Here is a 25,225-nt window from a genome sequence, read left to right on the forward strand (position 1 = left end):
ATGCGCATGCGCGTCTCACAGCCTCAATGATCCTGGCGCGGAACACTCGTATTTGTGTTGAATTGGTTGAATATTGACTATTGAGATGAATAATATAATAACCATTGTCGAGTGTTGTTGTTATTTTGGTTTGTAACCGAAATACAGGGCACCTTAACTTACTATTGCCTCACAGGTACTTAGGTATAATTATATAGCTGCATATTCGCTACTGTGGTTAATGGAAATTAATTGTGTTCGGGTAAAAGGGGTCAAGTCATTTTATTGTGAAATAAAGTTTTGTTCCCCAGGTGAATACACAAGTTAAATTCTACAAGTGAGTAAAAGTCTTAGCTCTTTCGATATGGTTACTATGTAAGAGTGTAAAAGGAGTTTAAACCGAAAATTGCAATACTGGTTTGGGTAAAGAGATCTGTGTCACTTGTACCAATGTCCTTTTACATCAGGAATGGGTACCGAGAGCGGATTCCACTTTCTCACGGGGAGCCATATGACTTCTCTTTAACCCCTTTCTTCCCCCCCGAACACCGCACAGCATTGATGCCGTAAGGGATGAATATTAAGCATCCCCATTTAGAGTCTGGATCCGCTCCCGGTGCAAAGGCCTGTTTTACACGTTACATTTTTACTGAGGAACGGGAAGTAAGTCATTTTGGATAAATATCAGAACACAGATTCCTTCCTTTCCCTCTTCAAAATTCCAACCTTGTGCACACAAAATAAATTCCTGGCACTGAAAACTGCCTTTCCGTAAGCATGACAAACAGACAAATCTTCTCTTTTTGGGTATTCAAGATATAAGCTTAATTGTTGATGAGGAATCCGTATACTGAAAATTTTCCTTTTTCACAATTAGCCTATGTTATATTTCTTGTAGAAGAATTTGAAATGTAAAGGAAATTTCTTTGAGGGCGTGGGAATTTCAATTGAAAAACAGGAAATTTCGAAATTTGTCCTGAGAATATTCACAGTATCCCGTTAATATATTCAAATACATGCGGATGACGAAAAAGAAATAAATAATAATGTGGTGGCAATGAGCATGTCTGCGTTAAGAAATGACTCCCATTGACATAGTCCATAATTTCTTGATCCCAGGTATGCACACCTACATAAAATGTGATAGGCCTACTGGCAATGCTTTAATTGAGAGGAAAAAATAAACTACATTCTAACCTAGTTTACCATTCACATGATTAGATTCATCTTGCTTGCTCTTGTGAAAAAACTCATCCTTTCAAAGTATTACCTGATGACTCAGGCACACTTCTTGGAGTAGGCTATTTTGATTTGTATACAAAATGCATTGCGAATGAAGAAAACAATGATGATAGAGAATGGAGTCAAAATGATTGAGATATGTGAAGGGGGTTGTATTAGTATACAAAAACACTTTGGATGCCTCTGTACAGAATTAAACAAAATTCTTTGTCTAGACAAGACCAAAGTCATAACCGACGAATACCTCATCGATCTTGCAATTGATCAGTTTTAATTCCAGTCCAGAAAAACAAGATCGTCTTGCCTTGCTTTGCCACATACATCACCTATTTCGCAACATTTATGAGGGACTTCTAACGTAACTCCGGATATTTTTCCAAAAACTATTGAAGATAAGGACGAAAATGATCGACATTAGAAGGAGAGAGATTATGTCTAAAAGACTCAGCAAATATATAAAAATGACCTTGTTTATGCCACTTTCATAACTAAATACAACATTAAAGGTAACCGTTCACTACATCATGATTGTATCGCACTTCTCGTACGAATCGCATGCAACGGATATTTTAAGTGCAGTGCGTTCACTGTAACAGCTTTACCTCATCGCCTTCCCTATCAGCTGTTTAAAACATGACGTCGTACAATATCGATATTGCTGAAAACAGAGGAGTTTGAGGTTAGGTCTATTAATTATGAGTGTTGGCGAATAAGAATTTGTAATTGCTTCATACGTCTTAATTGGAGAGGAAGAAACGAAATAAATATTGGTTACACAATATGTAAGACACGACTTGATTACTGTAATGGGAATGCCTCAAATTATATAATTCTTCGCAATTTTCTACAAGCGAAATAAGTTTTCCGTCTGCCATTTTGGCGCGATACTGAACATGGCACAACATAACAGTAACAGTTAAAAATTGATTTATTAAAGGACGCCATGATTGCACACATCAGAAAAGTTGCCCATCTGAGAAACGTGAACGGATTTGCCGAGAGCTGATGTGTGCGATACGATGTAGTGAACGCGGTTACATAAGAATTACAGCAAAGATTGTCTTTTTCCGATTCGTCCAATGAGTGCGATATGATTTAGTGAACGCTTACCCTAAGAGTAGGCCTAGTCTATAGGTTTTCATTCTTGATTACAAACACTTGTATATTACTAATGATAATGTTAAATAAACAACTTAATTACCTCACTGTGTTAAATAATGAAATTAATATTGTACTTTAATTAGTGATTAGTTTCGCCGTAACTTTACACCATTTTCAAACTTCTAGTGAAGTCTTAAGGTGCGTCTATACGGTTCAACTCTTCTTTCAACTTTACGCATTCAAGCATTGATATTTAATTTTAATTAATATATTTAGATAGTGAAGATGACGTTCAAAACGGCACACATGTAGACACAAAATCTTCATGCATCTTAATTGAATGCGTGTTTTAAATTTGATTCTTTCAATATTCTTCTCAGATTACATGCGTATGCGCATGGAAGATTGAACGGTGTAGATGCAGCTTTAAGTTCTCTTCTGGTTTCTGTCTTGTTGGGGGAGTATGAGGTTAGACACAACATTACCAATTGCAGACACATCTCCTCCTCTCCCACACACTTTCCCACCAAGACACAAAGAAAAAGAAAACACAAAGTTTTAAAATAGCGTGAAGTCTCACCAAAACTAATCACTGTGTAAAATACCATAATAGTTTCATTATTTAATGCAATTTATTTTTAAAATAAAGAGCATTTGACTCTGTCAATAGACATGTTATTTGGCAAACCTTAAAGGTATGGCATTCCACCAAAAATTATTAATATTATTAAAGACATGTACCAAGGTTCCAAAGCACAGATAATACATGAAGGTAATCTCTTAGAACCTATAGAAACGACATCTGGAGTAAGACAAGGGTGTATTCTCTCCCCAACATTGTTTCTGATGGTGTTAGATAGAACTATGAGAAGGGTTATAGGAATAAGGAAAAGAGGAATTCATTGGGATATTAACAATCATCTGGAAGACCTTGACTTTGCAGATGATATATGTTTGCTAGCACAGAGATTTAGGGATATGGAAGCTAAAGTTGAGAAATTACAAGAGGAAGTAGGAAATGTTGGATTGAAGATAAACTCCTGTAAGACAAAACTAAATAAAAATAAAAATAAATTGACTGTAAATGATATAGAAATAGAAGAAGTGGATATTTTTCTATACCTGGGAAGTGTGGTTACAAAAACAGGTGGAGCGGAAGGTGTGAAAAGACGTATTCGGCTAGCAATGGAGCATTTGTACAGTTATATCCCATATGGCAGAATAACAACATCTCATTGAAGACAAAGCTCAGACTGTTTAACACAAATGTAAAATCAGTCCTCCTCTATGGTTGTGAAACATGGAAAATTACGGATGTAATAAATAAAAAGATACAGACGTTCATCAACAGATGTCTGAGATGTATTCCAAATATAAGATGGCCGGAAATAATAGCAAATGAAGAACTGTGGAGAAGAACTAACCAATCACAAATATGTTACCAAATAAATCAAAGAAAATGGAATTGGATAGGCCACATGCTGAGAAAGCCAGATGGAGCTATTGAGAAGACTGCAATTGATTGGAATCCACAAGAAGTAAGGAAGAGAGGACGGCCTAGAAAAACATGGAAATGATCAATAGAGGAGGAAGTAGAGAGATGTGGGAAAAACTGGAAAGAGGTGAAACAGATGGCTGGCAACTGAGTACGCTGGAGGAACTTTACTGCTGCCCTATGTTCCACCTAGGAACAACAGGATACAAGAAGAAGAAGAATAAGACTTTTAAAATAAATAAATTAATTAGAGGTCATCAATACATGTTTGAATATGGTTATTTCATTCTTCTACACCAACATTATGTCACTAGAAATAATTATTTAAAGGTGGAGTCCAATCTGTTGAGTAACGGTTAGTGCGTCTGGCCGCAAAACCAGGTGGCCCGGGTTCGATTCCCGGTTGGGACAAGTTATCTGGTTGAGGTTTTTTCCGGGGTTTTCCCTCAACCCAATATGAGCAAATGATGGGTAACTTTCGGTGCTGGATTCTGGACTCATTTACTCTTTCTTTCTTCCTTTCAGTAAGTATGTAAGTTTCTTCCAAGTCAGAATTGGTCATTATTTTCTTTCTTCAAGCAGGATTCTTTTACAGGAGGCATTTACACACAAAGATATCCACCAGAAGTTGCATTATTGTTAGGATTTTATTGAATAAATCTACCTTACCTACTCTGCAATGAGCCTATTACTATTAATAAAGAACCAACATTTTAGACTTAAGGTTAGAGCTGTAAATTAAATTCCTAGAATATCAAAAAACTTAATTTGAAAAGTAACATTGATCAAACCGATTTACAATTTAAAGAAAAAAGAATTCTTCCTAAACTGAGCCTTATCTACATGTCTCAAAAAAATATGAAGTCATTTCAAAGCTAGACCAACCTAGGCCTACTCGCATGAGGATAGCACCACATTGCAAGTAACACTGCATTCCTCCTGGGCTTATTCGTTATGGGTGTGACAGAAAATACATGATACAAAACATTTAAAAGTTAAGTGACATCACATTATTTTCAGGAATGATGATGAACTCATTCTTAGCCTTACTTCTGCCAATTTTAACAAACTTATTAATTTTAGTTTAGTAATAAACTTAACTTGATCATTTTTTTTGTTATGGGTGTGACACCAATACATATTAACTTCTTAGTGCTATAATAGGAAAGAAACTTACCTCAACAATTTTTTATTGCTTGAGTGATGAGTTCAAACTATGAACAACAGCACGTGTATATAAAGTAGACAATTTTGACGTTTTACAGGAAGTTAGATAGGTGTGCCAATTTGACTTTTCCTAATACAAAACAATTATACACAGACTATCAACTTCAACTACGTATAAAGTCAATAAAAAGAAATCATTATTTTGTTTTCAATTCTTGTAATATAATCCTTTCTATTTTCGAATTAATTACATAATAGAAATTATATAATAGTATATTATTTTTTAAAAATATTCTGTCCACTTTTTCATGGAATGTCCCAAAACTATTGTATCTCTTGTATTTGATCACGAAATAACGCAATGCAAATAAAAATCAGCTCCATGTGTGGTGTGTTAGGGCTATCGAAGTTTCAATTATATTTTTTTGTAGTTAATTTACTACTGTACATTTCTCTGCGTACTCGGAAGTTATGATGACAGTTGCATAGTTGACTAGGACTCTGTTTCATAAAGCTGACGAGTCCTAGAATCATTACAATTCTACAATATGTCAGAATATTGTAGCATTTGTTTTCTGACAGTTCTTAACTCCTTTGGCAAATAGAATTTGTGAATTGTGAACAGCATTTCATAAACATTACAAAGACAGATATGCGTAATCATGTAAGAGTGATAGCAATTTTTTCTTCTTATTCATTTGATATTTTTATGAAAGTAATTGATATGAGATGAGTTGATTGGCTGATCTGTAATACACGTGGTTACTGAATTTGTTAAAATTAGTAACCACTGTTAGAAAATCAATTATGAACATCGAGAAAATTAAAATTGTAAATTTGATTAAAAAAAAAAAGCAACGATATTCCTGCTGTCGTGCCCTCCTCCCACGAAGAGGACAGATGGATTCGAGCGGAGATCACTGCTTTCATTATCTCTAATTATACCCCAAATATACTCAGTGTTATGCTATCAGGATTCTGACACCACTGTTGTAAACAATAGAACTATTAAGGATTAAGATGATTTCTATTTGGAAATAATGTGAGGTTATTCGTAATTTATTTGGAAGTTTGCACTTCTAGAAACTGAAATCTAGTTCACAACAACACAAGATTTATTTAGACTAAGTTTAGAATTTGAAGTACATGAAAATATGATAATTTCTACTTACAATAAATTGTTGACCTGATGCCTCTATCCATTGGTGACTGGACTCTCTCACCTGATGCCATGATTAACTGCCTTGTCTCGAAGTCCTGCCTTCTGGCTTCTGATTTCATCAAGTTGAACCTTACGTTGGGAATTGAACTGACTGACTCTTGCGACACTACGATACTTAGTTTGTGGTGTGTTGCTGAATGCCACACCCAAGCATCGGCTTGGAGGGAAGGGGAAATGATGGCATGACTTATGCCAGTTTTACGCTGACAAATAGTCTTTCGAACTTAGTCGACAATGCTATACAAATGAATGAGTCATATTTAAGAAAATAAATGTCTCAAGGGTACAAACAGGACTCTATCACACGGCTATGACGTGCCTTTAATTTAGCCAATTAGATTTATACAGTAACGCCTTTTCGGTGTTGCTTGTAAGAAATGATTTGTAAGCCTCCTTGTGTGGGGTTTCGAAGTCACGTGCTATTGTATGTTTGCTGACACAGGTTCACGTGGAGAGAGAAGTACTTTTCCATGCTGTAATACTGATGAAGGGGAATACATGGTTTGAGCGTGAGACAGTGGCGAAGCATTGTGTGCGACTAAGAGTCTCCAGTTACAATTTCTTGTTGCATCTCTGATAACGGGCTTGGAAGTAACTCATTGCTCTAGCTGCTAGAAACAATTAATGGTCTCAATATAATTGAATTAAATAAGTGAAAATTATTCTTTCCGACTATATTCCATAACTAATCAATAACCAAAATAGTTTACTATGTTGTTAAGAGACAATACTAGGTTCAGGGGCTCAACACTGTCAACAAATGCAGCCCCATTTTCAAAGGGAGCATTATTTTTTTTTTCTGTCTAGAAGTCATTGATAATTCCATCAACTCTTGTCTAATTGGCTGCTCTTATAAAGATCTGTGGAATGATTTCGATAAGCCATATGTATCAGCAGTTGAATGATACTAAACTCCATTTTTCATCCAATATAAGAACACATAATAATTATTTTAGATCAAGTGCTTCATTTCTTTTTGTTTTGTGTAGCATATCTCCTATTTTACTCATAATTGTATTGTATATTTCATGTCAGCAATTACATTCGTGTAATGTGGACCTCACAATTTCTTTTACTTATATTTTTAGCTGATGTTTTGCTAATACGAAATTTTTCCATGAATACAAACTCACTGAAAATATAATTTAGATTTATACTTTCTTTAAAAGCTTAGTCCTGCGTGGTTCCCTATAATCATTGCTTTCTCTACTTTCCTGCTGCTACTAGTATTGAGCATGACTTACCTAAATTAAAGTATATCCCTTAAAGTCCATACCGATATTGAATAGCCTGAATTACAATATGGCCCAACTATGGGAACAATAAATTGTCGAACTTTCTGTGACATATGAAATATGAGGTGTCAGAATTTCATGACAATTCTACATACAGTATTTCAACAAATGTGTAGAATTATCAACACATGAATTGACACTTTTCTGTTTCATAAAATGAAAATGTTAGGAAAGTCTTGACAAATTGTAAAATTTTGCGAGTCATGGTAAAACTTTTATGAAACAGGAATCTGACAAATTATCATGACAATTCTACAAATTGTAACAGTTTTTACTGACAGGCAGAATGCTTTATGAAACAGAAATTTGACAATTTGTAGAGTCGTCATTTGTTATTTTTCAGAATGACATCATAGTCTAGTATATACAGTCATGAAGCTCAATTCGTAGTAAATATGCATCCAATGATAGTTGCTAACCACTAGGATCGTTACTATCGCCTCATTACAGACAATGCGAAATAGTACCTGCATAGTCTGTTGTTCCTAGCACCCTCATAAACTCAAGCTTCGTGACTATATGTACTAGACTGTGATGACATATTTACAATTGTCAAGTTTTGTGAAATAGGCCCCTGTGGTATTGTTCTTGTGTCGATCATCATCTTTGTTTCGTTTTCAATTCGTTATTATGTGGTTGTATCATATTTTTAACTAATTTCCTTTAATTTCTGAAATAATTATTCCAGTTGTGATGGAAGCAATCAAGGCAGAGCCCGAAAGTGACACTTTGGCTGTACAAACAAGTGATGATGCAACAATAGTAGAGAAGAAGGCTTTATCAGAGGTAAATGAAAAGACTTGTGTAAAGAAAAGCTGATTCTTTTATCATATAAATGTACCATATAGGTAATTACCTAATTACTTACAACAGAGTGCCCACTGTTTTTAATAACTCTTCTTTCTGTTTTAATTTTTAACCTGTTTTGAAACCATTGAAACTAACCCAACATCACCTGAGTTAAGCTAAACTAAATTAATCCAACCAAATCAACCCTAAGGTAACGTAAACAAGTCCCTAAATGCGAGCTGACTTCGCCTCCTCAAATCCCTCCTCCCCAAGTTAGTTGATAGTAGGCTTACTCAAAAAATTGTATTTATTTAGAGAAACTACAACATGGATGACAGGTTAGATTAGGTTAATTTAGGCTTTTTGTATAACTGGGAAGAAAAAGAACATTCTTAGACAACTGTGAGTATATGTAATGCATACCGAAAGCCTAAACTAACCTAATCTGACTTGTTACAAATTCGACTTAAGAAAACTCTCATTTTCTCGATGATCATTAAGGAAACGTATGAAAATGAGATGTTTGTGCTGCTCTTCCCTGCTGTCTACTCCTTCCACTTCGATGGATCAATCCTACCTGCCCACACTTCTCTGCTTGCTACCACTTTCGCAGGTACTTTCCGCTACTACTGTCAGCATTCAGTTTTTTATTTTGTTTGCAGTACATATGACTCGACTAGAAACCAAGTACGTAAATACATTTGTACTTCAACTGGTAACACAATTGTGAAATACTTACTGAATCGTTGAACTCGTCTTATTTAAGAAACGAAATATTATATCAAAAGGATAATGGAACTAATATTCACTTGTGTTGGTTTTGAGTGAAACATTTGTCATTGGTAACTCTCCACATAAACCCTATCTAACCTTGTCACTGACAATAGGCCTACTTGTCACTAAACTGTCCCTGTATCAAATCCTATGAAACCTTAACACTAACAGTTCATCTGATTGACACTAATGTATCTCTCCTCATCAAACCCTACCTAACTTTTTCACTAACAGTGGCGCTATCTCTCAGTAATGTTAAAAATGAGGCAGGGAGAGAGAGAGAGAAAAAAAATTCTCCTGGTAACATCATGCCCATATGTTTGTGACATCGTGCACTTAGTTCTAATTTGTTGTAATCGTAATGGCATGTCTCAAAATTGCTGTACCCAATTCTGAACCGTAGTGGAAGTTTGTAAAGGAGAATGTTATTTGGGCGTGTGTTGTTAATTATTGCTTCTACCTGATCTGAAAGTGGGTATAGCTATGTATGTATGTTTAGCCAGCAGTCAGAAGACTGGTTAGAACTCTTAAGTAATACCATTAAGACATCATGAGGCAAGTAGCCAGGAGATAATGGGGTAGGGTGCCAGTTCCTTTTCCCCATCATTGCATATATCACTGACTAGTACCTAATAAAGTTCACTAATCAGACTTGAGATGTATGCAACTATTGTTCTTCCTCTGACACATATTGCCAAGTGAGATGTATTGTCTGATAATAAATGTATTAGAGTGGATACATAGCCTTTTTTGGAAATAAGGTAATCCAGAAATGGTACTTTTGATACACCAAGAAGAGATTTCCCTATGTTGATGTTAATATTGTATTGAAACATTGGAAAAGTAATTATAGTTGTGTTTCACTTCTTTAGATGAAGCTACTAGGATTCATCAATATAGCACTATGTAAAGTCGAATCTTGTAGTAGGGAGTCAATAAAGCATTGAAATGACTGCATTGCATTTCTTAATCCAAATGGAAGACGTAGAAATTCAAACAATTCAAAAGGTGATAATAATCATGTTAGGTAAATCATTTGGATAATTGATAAATGATAGTGTGCTCGAACAAGATCAGTTTTAGAAAATATTGTCTTGTCGTTTGGTAGACTGTTGAAATCTTGTGTATGGAATATGTGGTAATGATTTGGTTTGGTGATGTTATTTACATTCCAGTAATTCCTGCAAGGGCATCAAGCTCCATCCTTCTTTGGAACTAGATGTAATGGATTAGCACAACAAAAATACCCATGTTCATCATCTGTTGGAACTCAGCCTTTGCAGTTATCAGTTTCTCTTATGATAACCATTGTGCTTTAGCTGTAACAGGTTGCCCATGGGTTACTATGGTGTAACTGACATCAGTAAATGGATAAGAAAAGTTAACATTTTCATTGAGAAGATTTGGGAATTCTTTTAAAATGTCTGCATATTTTTGATATGGAGGTGTTATCTACAATAATTCAATTCCAAAAGCCTTGATTCAAGTTGCCTTGGAAGAAAGATCAGTGGTGCACTGTAACAATCATCTGCATGTTATACCAATGTAAGGACTGAAATGAAGAAAGAAATCAGTCCCAATAGCCTAATTGGAGTTTTCACATCAGCAATGATAAAATTCCAACAGAAATTTCTCCCAATTCAAGTCGCAGAAGACGTTCTGTGCCATTTGCTGCATACATTTCTCGCTTGGCTACAGTCCTACATTCTTTGAACACTGGGGCAATCACAGAGATTTCGGCCCCGAAATCTATTAGATAGCAAATACCAGTTAGCTTGTTACTAATAAATAGACAGCAAGAATTCTCACTCTGTTCACCTGCTGCATCCAATTTAAAGCTGATTAGTTTTCCGACCTACTGGCAGGCAGAGTAACTATCTCATGCCCCCATGTTTTAAATTGCTTCCAATGCACTTCATTAGAACCAGGTACCCAGCTTCGAAGCCGTTAGCCCTGTGAACTTACAATATAATTAGGGGAAAATAATTATACTGTAAGTTCACAGGGCTAACGGCTTCGAAGCTGGGTACCTGGTTCTAATGAAGTGCACTGGAAGCAATTTAAAACATGGGGGCATGAGATAGTTACTCTGCCTGCCATTAAAATTCACTTCAAATCAAATCCCCCAGGTAGAAAAAAAAAAAAAAAGAAAAAAAAAGAAAAAAAAAAGTGTTGTTCGCTGCAGCATGATATGTGCAAGGCTGCGTAAATTTCCTGGCTTGATCTCCGAATGTCAAATGATACCAACATAATGAACCTTTTGGGTTACAGCACAGTCTAGTATATACAGTCACGAAGCTTGAGTTCTTGAGGGTACTAGGAACAATAGACTGTCAAGGTACTACTTCGCATTGTCTGTGATGAGGATATAGTAACGATCCTCGTGGTTATAGGTATCCTACAAGCTAAACTCAGTTCGAACTCCTCGCGGCACACATGCTATACCCCTCTTACCCCCCTGCAGTAGGCGTGAGAGCATGCTGGGAACGGGAGCATACGTCATCTGCGCAAGACAGTCACACCCGCTGGTTACTGCGCACTGAGTTTTCCTTGCAAATTAAGCTTTCAGGAATAACTCCCTGTAAAGTTAATTTGAATAATTTCGAGGGAAAAATTGTTCCGGGGCTGGGTATCGAACCCGGGACCTTTGGTTAAACGTACCAACGCTTTCCCACTGAGCTACCCGGGAACTCTACCCGACACCGATCCAATTTTTCCCTCTATATCCACAGACCTCAAAGTGGGCTGACAACAGTCAAGCAACCAACATTTGAGTGCACACCAAATCTGTGTGACTTTAAATTGTGGTTTTCTGTTACGTACAGTGACGTGTATTATGCAAATTAAGCTTTCAGGAATAACTCCCTGTAAAGTTAATTTGAATAATTTCGAGGGAAAAATTGTTCCGGGGCCGGGTATCGAACCCGGGACCTTTGGTTAAACGTACCAACGCTTTCCCACTGAGCTACCCGGGAACTCTACCCGACACCGATCCAATTTTTCCCTCTATATCCACAGACCTCAAAGTGGGCTGACAACAGTCAAGCAACCAACATTTGAGTGCACACTAACTCTGTGTGACTTTAAATTGTGGTTTTCTGTTACGTACAGTGACGTGTATTATGCAAATTAAGCTTTCAGGAAAAACTCCCTGTAAAGTTAATTTGAATAATTTCGAGGGAAAAATTGTTCCGGGGCTGGGTATCGAACCCGGGACCTTTGGTTAAACGTACCAACGCTTTCCCACTGAGCTACCCGGGAACTCTACCCGACACCGATCCAATTTTTCCCTCTCTATCCACAGACCTCAAAGTGGGCTGACAACAGTCAAGCAACCAACATTTGAGTGCACACTAACTCTGTGACTTTAAATTGTGGTTTTCTGTTACGTACAGTGACGTGTATTATGCAAATTAAGCTTTCAGGAATAACTCCCTGTAAAGTTAATTTGAATAATTTCGAGGGAAAAATTGTTCCGGGGCCGGGTATCGAACCCGGGACCTTTGGTTAAAAGTACCAACGCTTTCCCACTGAGCTACCCGGGAACTCTACCCGACACCGGTCCAATTTTTCCCTCTATATCCACAGACCTCAAAGTGGGCTGACAACAGTCAAGCAACCAACATTTGAGTGTACACTAACTCTGTGCGACTTTAAATTGTGGTTTTCTGTTACGTACAGTGACGTGTATTATGCAAATTAAGCTTTCAGGAATAACTCCCTGTAAAGTTAATTTGAATAATTTCGAGGTTAAAATTGTTCCGGGGCCGGGTATCGAACCCGGGACCTTTGGTTAAACGTACCAACGCTTTCCCACTGAGCTACCCGGGAACTTTACCCGACACTGATCCAATTTTTCCCTCTATATCCACAGACCTCATAGTGGACTGACAACAGTCAAGCAACCAACATTTGAGTGCACACTAACTCTGTGTGACTTTAAATTGTTGTTTCTGTTACGTACAGTGACGTGTATTATGCAAATTAAGCTTTCAGGAATAACTCCCTGTAAAGTTAATTTGAATAATTTCGAGGGAAAAATTGTTCCAGGGCCGGGTATCGAACCCGGGACCTTTGGTTAAACGTACCAACGCTTTCCCACTGAGCTACCCGGGAACTCTACCTGACACCGATCCAATTTTTCCCTCTCTATCCACAGACCTCAAAGTGGGCTGACAACAGTCAAGCAACCAACATTTGAGTGCACACTAACTCTGTGTGACTTTAAATTGTGGTTTTCTGTTACGTACAGTGACGTGTATTATGCAAATTAAGCTTTCAGGAATAACTCCCTGTAAAGTTAATTTGAATAATTTCGAGGGAAAAATTGTTCCGGGGCCGGGTATCGAACCCGGGACCTTTGGTTAAACGTACCAACGCTTTCCCACTGAGCTACCCGGGAACTTTACCCGACACTGATCCAATTTTTCCCTCTATATCCACAGACCTCAAAGTGGGCTGACAACAGTCAAGCAACCAACATTTGAGTGCACACTAACTCTGTGTGACTTTAAATTGTGGTTTTCTGTTACGTACAGTGACGTGTATTATGCAAATTAAGCTTTCAGGAATAACTCCCTGTAAAGTTAATTTGAATAATTTCGAGGGAAAAATTGTTTTGGGCCGGGTATCGAACCCGGGATCTTTGGTTAAATGTACCAATGCTTTCCCACTGAGCTACCCGGGAACTCTACCCGACACTGATCCAATTTTTCCCTCTATATCCACAGACCTCAAAGTGGGCTGCACACAGGGAGTTATTCCTGAAAGCTTAATTTGCATAATATACGTCACTGTACATAACAGAAAACCACAATTTAAAGTCACACAGAGTTAGTGTGCACTCAAATGAAGGTTGCTTGACTGTTGTCAGCCCACTTTGAGGTCTGTGGATATAGAGGGAAAAATTGGATCGGTGTTGGGTAGAGTTCCCGGGTAGCTCAGTGGGAAAGCGTTGGTACGTTTAACCAAAGGTCCCGGGTTCGATACCCGGCCCTGGAACAATTTTTCCCTCGAAATTATTCAAATTAACTTTACAGGGAGTTATTCCTGAAAGCTTAATTTGCATAATACACGTCACTGTACGTAACAGAAAACCACAATTTAAAGTCACACAGAGTTAGTGTGCACTCAAATGTTGGTTGCTTGACTGTTGTCAGCCCACTTTGAGGTCTGTGGGAAACGTTGGTACGTTTAACCAAAGGTCCTTGAGTTTTCCTTGTTGGATACCTATAGCAACTATATATGGATGCATATTCCCTACGTATTGAGCTTTGTGACTGTATATACTATATGGTGGATCAGGATTCTCTACAATCTGTCCTTGATGCAGATCTTGACCAAGAACTCTTCTGTAACTCCTGTGTAGTTGAGTTTAACTAATTAAATAGAGCCTCTAGCCAGGAAAATTGATCTTCTTGAGTGCGTAGGATAGATTGATCATTGTGACTGGGATGACTAATTTGAAACCTATAAACCAACTGGCCTGGGGTGGAAAATTCTAGCATTTTGTCTGTCACATTTGTCAAATTGTCAAGCTCATTCTTGCTAGTTGCTAAAATAGATCGAATATGAACTGGTAAATGTTGAATAAAATTCATATGCAAAAATCATTTTGTTTTGAATATCTGCAAGAGCAGGCATTTCTCTTTATCCAGTAACAGTTTACACTGCAGTGCATGTAATATTCATTATACACATGTCCTTCCATACAATATACAGTGAATAAAAACAGTATTTTTCTCGGATCAAAAGTATACTGAAGGATCGCGTAAGTAAGGATGAGTACGTATGTTCCTTGGACCAAAAGGGTAGGAGATGAGAACTGTGACAAGTTAGGTTTGGCTAGTTGAGGCATCGGGTGACAGTTAAGTGACAGGAGGTGAAATTTCCCATCAGTTAACAATGCTTCAGCTTTTCATGTGTTTGCAACATTACTTCTACAACTTCTGATAGAGACTGCTATAATAGAATGCATCTCATGCAGTCAATCAGGACACTTTTAATGGATGCTCGTCCTAGTTCGCTTATAATTCTTCTATAAAAGAAACTGTGGCATTTAAGGTGGACTGGTGGGTCATGCACGTTCCTAGAGGAAGGATCTCTATCAAGACAATCTGGGTAACCTTTCATATGTGTTCTGTGCTCGGATATTGGCTTCCTTAATTATGAAGTAAGGAAACGAAGTGTAATGATCCACAATATTATAATGATTTTATTTTATTTCAGTTGAACTGAAATTAACTGCATGATTTCATTCTTTGATGTAATGGTGTGAACAATGGAACAATGTGAGACTCAACAACAATTATGTGTGCTTGCGTGTTTTTCCATTGAAAAGACTGTTGATTTATGTACTACAAACATATGGAATATTTGTATTGGTAATTATGTAATAAGCATCAGCCAGGCTGCCATCTTCCCACAATAGAGATCCAGGACACATACTTTCTCATTAGAGTTAAAGAGGCTGACAATTTGTTAGTCATAAAAAAATTCTGAAAATTTAATTGAAATATATGTATGTATTTGGTAATATACGGGGTAATTCACGAGGATTTACCGTCACTTACAGAGCTTATTTCTGAAAACATTCTGAGGAAAAATATGTCATATAAACATGTATCCTAATCTTAATATTTTCAGAGTTACATTAATTTGAAGTTGATAGTAAAATACCTTTTTTCTTTTGTTTTAAGGATTAAAAAAATATTACAAATAGAGAATGAACTATTCAGAAGTGTCATTTCTTTAATTAGCTAGTATACTGAAGCTAAACATATGTTGTTAATTGCTTTCTACAGATTTTGTTTTTAAATTTTTAACTAAAAATTACATCATTCTTACACACTTATCACAAAAATTGTTACAAATAATATGACTTTAGGAACTTGATTCTTTACGGTTTAATTATGCATCCTAATGTACAGTCTTAAAGAATTTACAAGAGTGACGTGATTTGTAACAATTGTTGTGATAAATGCATAAGAAAATATAATTTTGTAGTTAAAAATCGGGAAAAAAAAATTCTGTACGAAGCAACTATTGAATTTACAACACATTTTTAGCTTCAGAATACTAGCTAATTAAAGAAATGATACTTCTGAATAGTTAATTCTTTATCTGTAATATTCTGTTACCCTTAAAACTAAAGAATAATGGTATTTTATAAACTACTTCAAATTAGTGTAATTCTGAAAATATTGAGATTAGGACACACGTTTATATGACATTTTTGCTCAAAATGTCTTCGGAAATAAGCTCCGTAAGGGACGGTAAATCCTCGTGAATCACTCTGTATATGCCCTGGATCTCTACTGTGGGAAGAAGGCCTGGCCAATGTTCACTACAGAGAGGTAAATTACCTTTCTATTTATATATTTTTCCCCACCTTATTGTCGTGGTCTGAGTCATCATGCCTGAACTCGTGTTATGAAATTAGCATTGGATCAAATTCTCATGGGAGAAGATATTCTCTTTAGAAATTTCGGCCAGTGTACCTATGGGACCAGTGTCCACCCCACATCGTGATGAATTTTGGAAGCTATGTCAGGTAGTGAAATCTTGTTTCGAAAACTAGTTATAACTGTTGACTGAGCATTGTGATTACCACATATTACCCCTGTATTAATTGAATGATCATCCTTCTATGCTGAGGCACATGGGCATGAGGCCAGGAATGTGCTGATCGGTTCATGGACTGTTATTGGTCATGTGCACTCAACCTTATATAGAAAGGGATCAAATAATGCCAGGATGCAATAGAAAAAATTCATGGTACTATTTAAATAATTTACGAAAGTCGATAAAATTTAATTTTTAAATGAATTTACTTTTCATAATGCCAGATTTAGATGCACATAGTAGATAGTAATGATTTTTTAAATGAAATACTGAAATCATGTAAGAAATTTACAGATGGTAATAAAATTCGATGATGTTCCACATTATGTGCTGTGAACTATTCTCCATTACTTGTTATTGCAATGTCGTCTACCTTCAGAAATGAATACTATTTCCTTTTTTATCTCGTAGGTCTATGCAAATGTTAGGGTCTGATCTTAACTCCAGCATCATATTTTTTTCATAATGTAGCTCACATGCTGTGAGTTGTACTCAAACTCTGGCATGTGAACACATACAGCAGCCTGTAAAGCTTAAGTCATCTTCTAATAGCCTGTCATAAATTGATCATTTATGAAGTCTGTTTCTGCAGGAATGGAATTGTTTGGACCAGTGTGTGAACGGGATAAAGGAGGAATGTGTGGACCACAGCCATGATCCCATATCAGAGGTGATATGTGAGGAAGCTCCGATGCCTATTACTTTTCCTGTGATGAAATATGAACCTAAGGTGAGTGGACCAGAAGGGATACATTGGAGCTATTCCATCTCAAATCGACCGAAATATAGAGATAATTGACCTTACAATTTCTAAATACAATTAAACTTTTTTTGTATGTAGAGAACTGTGATAGAATGCTCTGAGCAAAGTTTGAGGCATCAGAACTTCATAGTGCTTAAATTAAAAATATTTAAATTTATCGTATTTTCATAAAATATGCAACTTTAAACTGTTGTAGCTCCGAAACCCTTTCACCCAATGCTCAAAATCATGGTTTATTTTGATGCTGAGAAATTAAAGTTCATATTGACATATACAGATTTTCTTACTTTTTATGGAAATGGAGAAATTTAGATTTTTCCTCATTAAGATGCCTTTGCCAAAGAAAAAAATATTTTTAAAATATATAGTTAGATTCCGCATTGAAAGTACAAATAAACACATATGTTTTACTGATGGCACGTTGATAAGAAAGTATTGAAAATATCAAATAAAGAAAATAAATAGTACGTGCGTGAACTAACCAGCTGACTGTGAGGCGGGAGCTAGCCGAGGTAAGCAAGGCCAGGAGACATAAACACGTGATGTGTTGTCTAGCAGTCATGGCTGTGCTAGCTTAGATTTTCTTACTTTTTATGGAAATGGAGAAATTTAGATTTTTCCTCATTAAGACGCCTTTGCCAAGGAAAAAATATTTTTAAAATATATAGTTAGATTCCGCATTGAAAGTACAAATAAACACACATGATTTACTGATGGCACGTTGATAAGAAAGTATTGAAAATATCAAATAAAGAAAATAAATAGTACGCGTGTGAACTAACCAGCTGACTGTGAGGCGGGAGCTAACCGAGGTAAGCAAGGCCAGGAGACATAAACACGTGATGTGTCGTCTAGCAGTCATGGCTGTGCTAGCTTTATCACAGGTTTTCATAAACACAGGAGTAAAATGACACCCAACGCTCGCTTATCTTCATCTCTCGGCCAGTGCGTGCGGTACTGTGTTGTTCAAGTCTAGACGTGTGAAAATAATCTATTTAATACTCTCGAAACTTTTTGCTGTGCCACTAAGCAAACAATGCCGAATTCCTCTTAATAATGCAAGGTTTTTTTTTCTCGATATTTTTTTACATTTTTACAAATTGGCAAAAAGCTTAAAAGTAAGCAAAATCAGATTATCTGTCTTTCTGTGTACAATAAAAATAAGGATTACTTCTTAACATAACCTACCAAATGTCAGCTTCAAAATAAGCTCTCGTTCAATGTTCTGCAGTAAATGGTTCCAGAGTTCTGAGTGCTGAAAGAGGCTTGTTTTTATAAAATACGCTAAATTTGTCGCTCAATAATATGAAAACCGTTTGACTTTCGATAGTATATTTTTGAAAATGCACTCTCCTCAGCACCTTGTTAAAAAATAGAGTATAAAAAAATGCGAGGTTTTTTACTGATCGATTTCATATGGAATAGCCCACTGGTTTTTTTTTTTTTTCCCCCACTGTTTAACTGATACATTGTTTGTCACGGAACACTATATCATTACTTCTGTGTTTGCAGCTCCTTTCAATCTATGTTAGAAACAATTAATTATGTCTTCTTATAGAGAAATCTAATGCTGAACTGCTATTTGATAAGTTTTAAATTGAAAAAAAATATATACTTTTTGTCACACTTACTGTTGGAAAAATACAGATTCTCACAGTGTATAGTATCATGTGCTGTATTAAACCTGTTAATAAATTCGTCTAATATTTGGAAACTGACAGTAAGTGGAATGTGGAATACAATTATACCTAAATAGACGTCAAAAGTAGTTGGTGATAACTCTCACAAAACAAATTGAATACTAACAAGATTATTAATAATGATTAAACGTTTTTAATGCATGCTAATATGGTATGTCTTAATTTAGAAGAGATTGTAACTCACAGGTAGATGGGATAATTTCGTCAGCTGTGTCAGGTGAAGAATCGTAGTCATCACGGTCCTACTGCCATTATTGTTACTAGGCACAGCAGAGTTCATAACTTGATACTCTTTATCACTACTCTCTGCACATGTGTTGATCGAAATCTGCTCAATTTCTTTTTTTATTAAAGCATCGAGATGCCAATAGTAATTTTTCTTTTTCCTTTATTACTTCATTATTGTTGCAACCGTAGAACTGTTGGTCCAGCAGTGCCTTCTTGCATACCTATATTTTCTTTGTTGCTATTATCGTACCCAAGACTTAATTAGTGCACACCTGTGGAGTAACAGCTAGTGTGTCTGGCCGTGAAACCAGGTGGCCCAGGTTCGATTCCCATTTGGGGCAAGTTACCTGGTTGAGGTTTTTTCCGAGATTTTCCCTCAACCCAATACGAGCAAATTCTGGGTAACTAAATAACCTAATCCCCATTTTCAGTTTGGTTGATAGGCTTTTCCCTCTACTCACACTCTTTACCATGCGTGAAGGGGAAGATGCTACTGTCTATCTTACTCATGTTCGATTAATTGACTTTGAACATAGTGAAAATTCTTATTATTGAAAATGTTTACCGGTAATCTATATTTCGAAAATCTATACTAAGCGTTTGTATTTCATTTTATTGTTATTTATATCAACTGGCACATTGAAAAGCTACTGACAGCAGAAGATAAATGTTTTCTTCACTGCTAGTTACTACTCTAAGCATACATAATGGGACAATCCCCACTGTGTCGCTCCCCCCTGACTTCGGAATACAAACTAACATCCCTTAATTTAATTAATTATTAGTTGAAAATATTGTAAGAATGACACAAAAATATACTGAAACATGTAATTGTCAAACATCTGTGACACTGTACTTTATATCCACTTATGTACTTTATTTAATATTTTATTTTCTTGTGTGTACAACTTGGGGGGTGCAGGTATAAGAGGTAACAGCTACCGGTCTATTACTGATGGACTCAGGGCAAATAGAAGGGGAAAGAAATGCCTTCGCATCCTCTCAACTTGTATGAAATGTCGATTAAGATGTTGATAAAGTGTCGTAAAATAACCTACTAAAAAAAACTTAATTACTAGCCTGTTGGCATTGTTGTTATTGAAGTGACACACCAAGTTAGATTTCATCTAAGGAGTTACTGCCTTAGTCTTTCTTGAAGTTCAGTTCAGTGCTGGTAAATGATTACTATTTGCATCTGCCACATCTTGAACACCGATCATTGGTGTTTTATTCTTCTTTTGTATTCTTTATGTTGAAAGTAAGTGTACTCATTGCTGCATCTGTGGCTCAAGTACTAGCGTGCTGGTCTTCCATCCAGGCGGACTGGGTTCGATCCCCCGCTAGGTCTTGATGGAATTTGTGGTGAACAAAGCAGACGTTGCAGAGGGTACATCCGTTTTCCTCTATCATTCCACCAACATCCACCACTTTGCTCTCATTTCATCTATCATCTTCAATAGTAAAGACAGGCTGGAGTGAAGTCTTGGGGATAGTATGGATTTTCGATGCTGATATAGGAAGGACTTTCTTGTGTGGCTGCAAAACGGTATTTGTTGAATAGAGCCATTAATCCTTTCCATTGAAGGCTTTAAGGAACCAACCTGGACAAATACCCAATGTCCCATCCCTACCTCCCCGTGGTGCAGCTGTTAGTAAGCATAATTTTACAGGCTGAACTAAAGGGAGGGGCTACTCATCAATTAGCACTGGTCAGCTTGATGAGTTAATGACTGAATTTGGTATAATTTTCCTCTATTCAATACCTAATTCCCTCTTTACCCTTTCCTATCCAGTCCTCTGACTGAATTCTTACTTTCTTCGACCCCGACGGCATTAGAGCATTCGAGGCCTAGGGGTTCATTTCCCTATCCTTCCTCCTCTTTCTACTTTTCTGTTCCTCGTGCTGACCTGCTATGACACTAAAATCGTCCTCCAGTGGCTTAAGGAGGGAAAGCTGGTGATCAACAAGATCTCCCAACTAGGTCCAATGGACCTGTCGACCAACAGCAGGTATGGTCCTCCAGACATTCTGGGGGTTGTGTGTGAATGAAGTAGCCACCAAAACGTTAAAATATGGTGTTCACTTAAATCGGCTACAACTTACCAGAACATCTCAAAATCTGTGCATCAATGGCTAACCATGACAATATCTTTGAAACATATTGGAGTGCAAGAGGTCAAATGACTTTATTGTCAAATGCCTGGTATTAGAAAACAACAGCAACAACAACAACAACAACTTTCTTGTGCAGACCTAGCTCTATCAGGTGCTGAGGAATGATGCTCACCTATCAGAGTTGGCTGATCAGGAAGGACTGGGGCTTCAGGCCCCTGGGGTAATCAGGTTTCTCATCCACGAAATAGGACCCGATTCTATCAGCGGCTGAAGCAGGATGGTTCACCTGTGAGCATCGGATTCATGAATGCCACCCAGAGGATTTGGACAGTCATTACATGTGTAGGGCGCACAATGAGCCAAGGCGTGCCTAAGTGCACAGCCACATCTGTGGCTCAAATGCTAGCATGTTGGTCTTCCATCCAGGTGGCCCAGGTTCGATCCCTGGACAGGTCGTGATAGAATTTCTGGTGGACAAAGCAGATGTTCCCGAGTGTTTTTCTCGGGATACTGCTGTTTCCCTCCATCATTCCACCAACACTCTCCACCTTCCCCTCATTTCATCAATCAACTGCAATAGTAAAAATAGAGATAGCACAGGTTTCTGGTGCTGTCATAGGAAAGTCTAGGGGCTCTGGATCCCGGAGGCTCATCAGGATACTTGTATGCAGACGGAACCTGGCTCTGTCAGGGACTGAGACAGAAGGCCCACCCGTCAGCATCAGATGATCTGGAAGGGCCTGGGGCTCTGGGCCCCTGGGGCTTATCAGGCTACTCGTCTGCGATATGGGACCTCAGGGTCTGAGGTAAGATAGTCCACCTGTCAGCATAGGATTCACGAATGCCACCCAGGCCACCTGTTGGACTCATCACATATATAGGGCGCACAATGGGCCAAACCGTGCCTAAGTGTACAGACCCATCCTGGGTTCAGCTCTCATTAAGTCAGTCAGCAACCATCCTAAGTGTAGAGACCCATCCTGGGTCCAGCCCTTAGAAAGCTGGTCCAATAGACAGAATTAGTGTGACGTTACACCCTTAGCAACTGCGTACCATGTTTTCAAACAACTCTTCTGTTGCATTGCTAGGCTAAGCATAATATGAAAAATTGTTATGTATTTTGCTCCAAAGTGTTGTCACTACAACGTGAGGGACAACTGTTCATTCCTAAGGTTTCCATAGGATTGAAGATTGAAAAGAACTTGAATACGGAATATGTTGTTGTTTTCTAATGCCAGGCATTTGACAATAAAGTCATTTGACCTCTTGCACTCCAATGTTTTTCAAAGATATTATCATGGCCAGCCACTGAAGCACAAATTTTGAGGTGTTCCGAATCCATTTCTTGGTTTGAGTTGCACAATGGGCAGTTAGGGGACTGATATATTCCAATTCTATGCAGGTGTTTGGCCAAACAATCATGGCCTGTTGCCAATCTAAATGCAGCTACAGATGATTTGTGTGGTAAATCGGGAATTAACTGTGGATTTTGATGCAGAGAGTTCCATTTTTTCCCTTGAGATTGTGTTATCAAATTTTGTTTGTTAAAGTCTAAGTATGTAGATTTAATAAATCTTTTCACAGAGTAAAACGTAGATTTAGTAACAGGTCTGTAAGTAGCAGTGCTGCCCTTCTTTGCTAAAGCATCTGCATTCTCGTTTCCCAGGATTCCACAATGGGATGGTATCCATTGGAATACAATTCTTTTATTGAGTAATATTAATTGAGAGAGCATTTTAGTTATTTCTGCTGTTTGAGATGAAGGTATGTGTTTAGAGATTATTGATAGAATAGCTCAACTGTTGCCATGGCAATCAGCCACTACCACTAACACGGTCTATTCCAAGTATAGTCGTTTATGTTATACAGGTCTTTTATTTCAAAACTTCCCAGTCTATATAACTAATTATTTAAATTGAATTCAATTTAAACAAACAACAAGTCAATTTAGATATAGAGGGGGAATTCTGAAACCAAACTTAATTGTATTTTAGATTTCACCTCCACCCCAACCAACCCCACTTTGAAATTTCAAATGGCAACCCTATATTTTCATATTTAAATATGAAAGAGTATTCAATTCCTTATACACCTCATTCATTTGTTTTCGCATCTTCTGTTTTCTATCATTGCCTAGCAACCTGGATTGTTGGTATTGTTGATTAGAGCTGAAGAGAATAAAGCTACAAAAACTTATTGAGCATTTCATGTAATAGTTGTGTTTGTGTATTAAATTATTTTAAAATGGTGTATATCCTTCAAGAGAGAACATAAATCATCCTCATTGATTAAATGTAGGAAATACACAAAATAAGCTGTGTTTTCATCCTACAATCAACTGATAATAACAAAATATACAGGTTGCCAGGCGATGACAGAAAACTAAAGATGCGAAAATAAATGAATGAGGTGTGTAAACAATTGAATGTTCTTTCATATTTAAGTATAAAAATATAGGGGTGCCATTTGAAATTTCAAAGTGGGGGTGGTTGAGGAGGAGTGGGGGGTGAAATCTAAAATGCAACTAAGCCTGGTTTCAGACTTCCCCCTCAATATCTAAATTGATAGGTTTTTTTTGTTTAAATTGAATTGAATGTAAATAACAATGGTCAATAAAATTTAAGCTTTTGTCTGTTAAATGGGAAACAATGTACATCTTGATTGCACAACTTTTAACACTATATCATTTCGGAATATGTATTATATGACTTTCTCGTGTTATTCTTCTTCACTGAGTTCTGAAGAAGACCAATAATAGGTCGAAACATGTAAACCAGGTACGATAGAATTTAACACGAGAAAGTCATATACTACATATTTCGAAGGGAAACAGTGGGTGATTCTAAGTGACTTTTTTGTGCTGATTTCAAATCTTTTTACATAACTTTTCTATCACCCAGGGTTTTAGAGTAATCACATGAAAAACATTTTTCGTATCTATACATTATAGTATTACGATATCTTAGCTGAAATTACATATATTGACCTAAAATGTATGTGACGCATATTTTCGGCTGTACATTGCTTGAGGAAAATCTCTCTTCAGTATCCAACAATAGTCTGTGAACATACTTGGACATCATTTACCCTGGTAGCGCCTTTCCATTTCCACTATGTCATGGTGGAAATGCTCCCTGTGTTCGTCGCTCACAGCCCTCGGTTTTCGAGATGGGATGCAGAAAGTGTATTTTTAAGACATATTACATCCCATGATCTTGTAGTTCTCAATCATCTCACTGACAAGTTCTTGTAGTTCTCAGACCTAAAGTTTCCTAAAAAGTTCGTGACAACAGTTTTCAAATACAACCATGCAGCTGTTTCTTGCATATTTAACTGGTTTTCAAATTGCGTATCTTTTATTGGTTCCCTTTTTTGAGGTCAACAAATATTCCTTCTTTTAGTTTAGCTTCAGTGATTCTTGGGAACTTATTTTTCAGGAAGAGAAATTGCACTGTCATCACGATCCATTGCTATCACAAAATTCTTAATCAAGCCTAGTTTGATATGCAGTGGAGGCAATAAGATTTTTTTTAGAACTTACAAATAAGTGGTTGGTGAAGAACATTATCTTGTCCTGGATTAAATTGACTCTCTCTTTGGCCAGTTCTTTTTTTTATATAATGATTATTTTTATCTCTGCTATCCAACTTGCACAAGAAGTAGCAAAATTTAGTATAGCCAAGCTGTAACCCAAGTGAGATAGCTATTACTTTCAAATTCCCACATATCTG

General features: G+C 36.9%; 1 protein-coding gene across 3 annotated transcripts in view; it reads left to right on the forward strand.

The window, feature by feature from the left end:
* Positions 1 to 33: 33 nt before the first annotated feature.
* LOC138701438 (uncharacterized) overlaps positions 34 to 25,225 on the forward strand; it is a 56,616-nt gene continuing 31,424 nt past the window's right edge. Inside the window, exons 1-3 of one of the 3 annotated variants that reach the window (XM_069828322.1) lie at positions 34 to 183; positions 8,190 to 8,287; positions 17,280 to 17,417. In XM_069828322.1, coding sequence (XP_069684423.1) covers positions 8,195 to 8,287; positions 17,280 to 17,417 — 231 coding nt within the window. In that variant the 5' untranslated portion in view covers positions 34 to 183; positions 8,190 to 8,194. Of the gene's footprint in view, positions 317 to 8,189; positions 8,288 to 17,279; positions 17,418 to 25,225 lie in introns of all 3 variants that reach the window. The other 2 variants (XM_069828320.1, XM_069828321.1) reach the window with 2 other exon arrangements.

Source organism: Periplaneta americana, chromosome 6 (genome assembly GCF_040183065.1).
Source record: "Periplaneta americana isolate PAMFEO1 chromosome 6, P.americana_PAMFEO1_priV1, whole genome shotgun sequence".
Lineage (NCBI taxonomy): Eukaryota > Metazoa > Arthropoda > Insecta > Blattodea > Blattidae > Periplaneta > Periplaneta americana.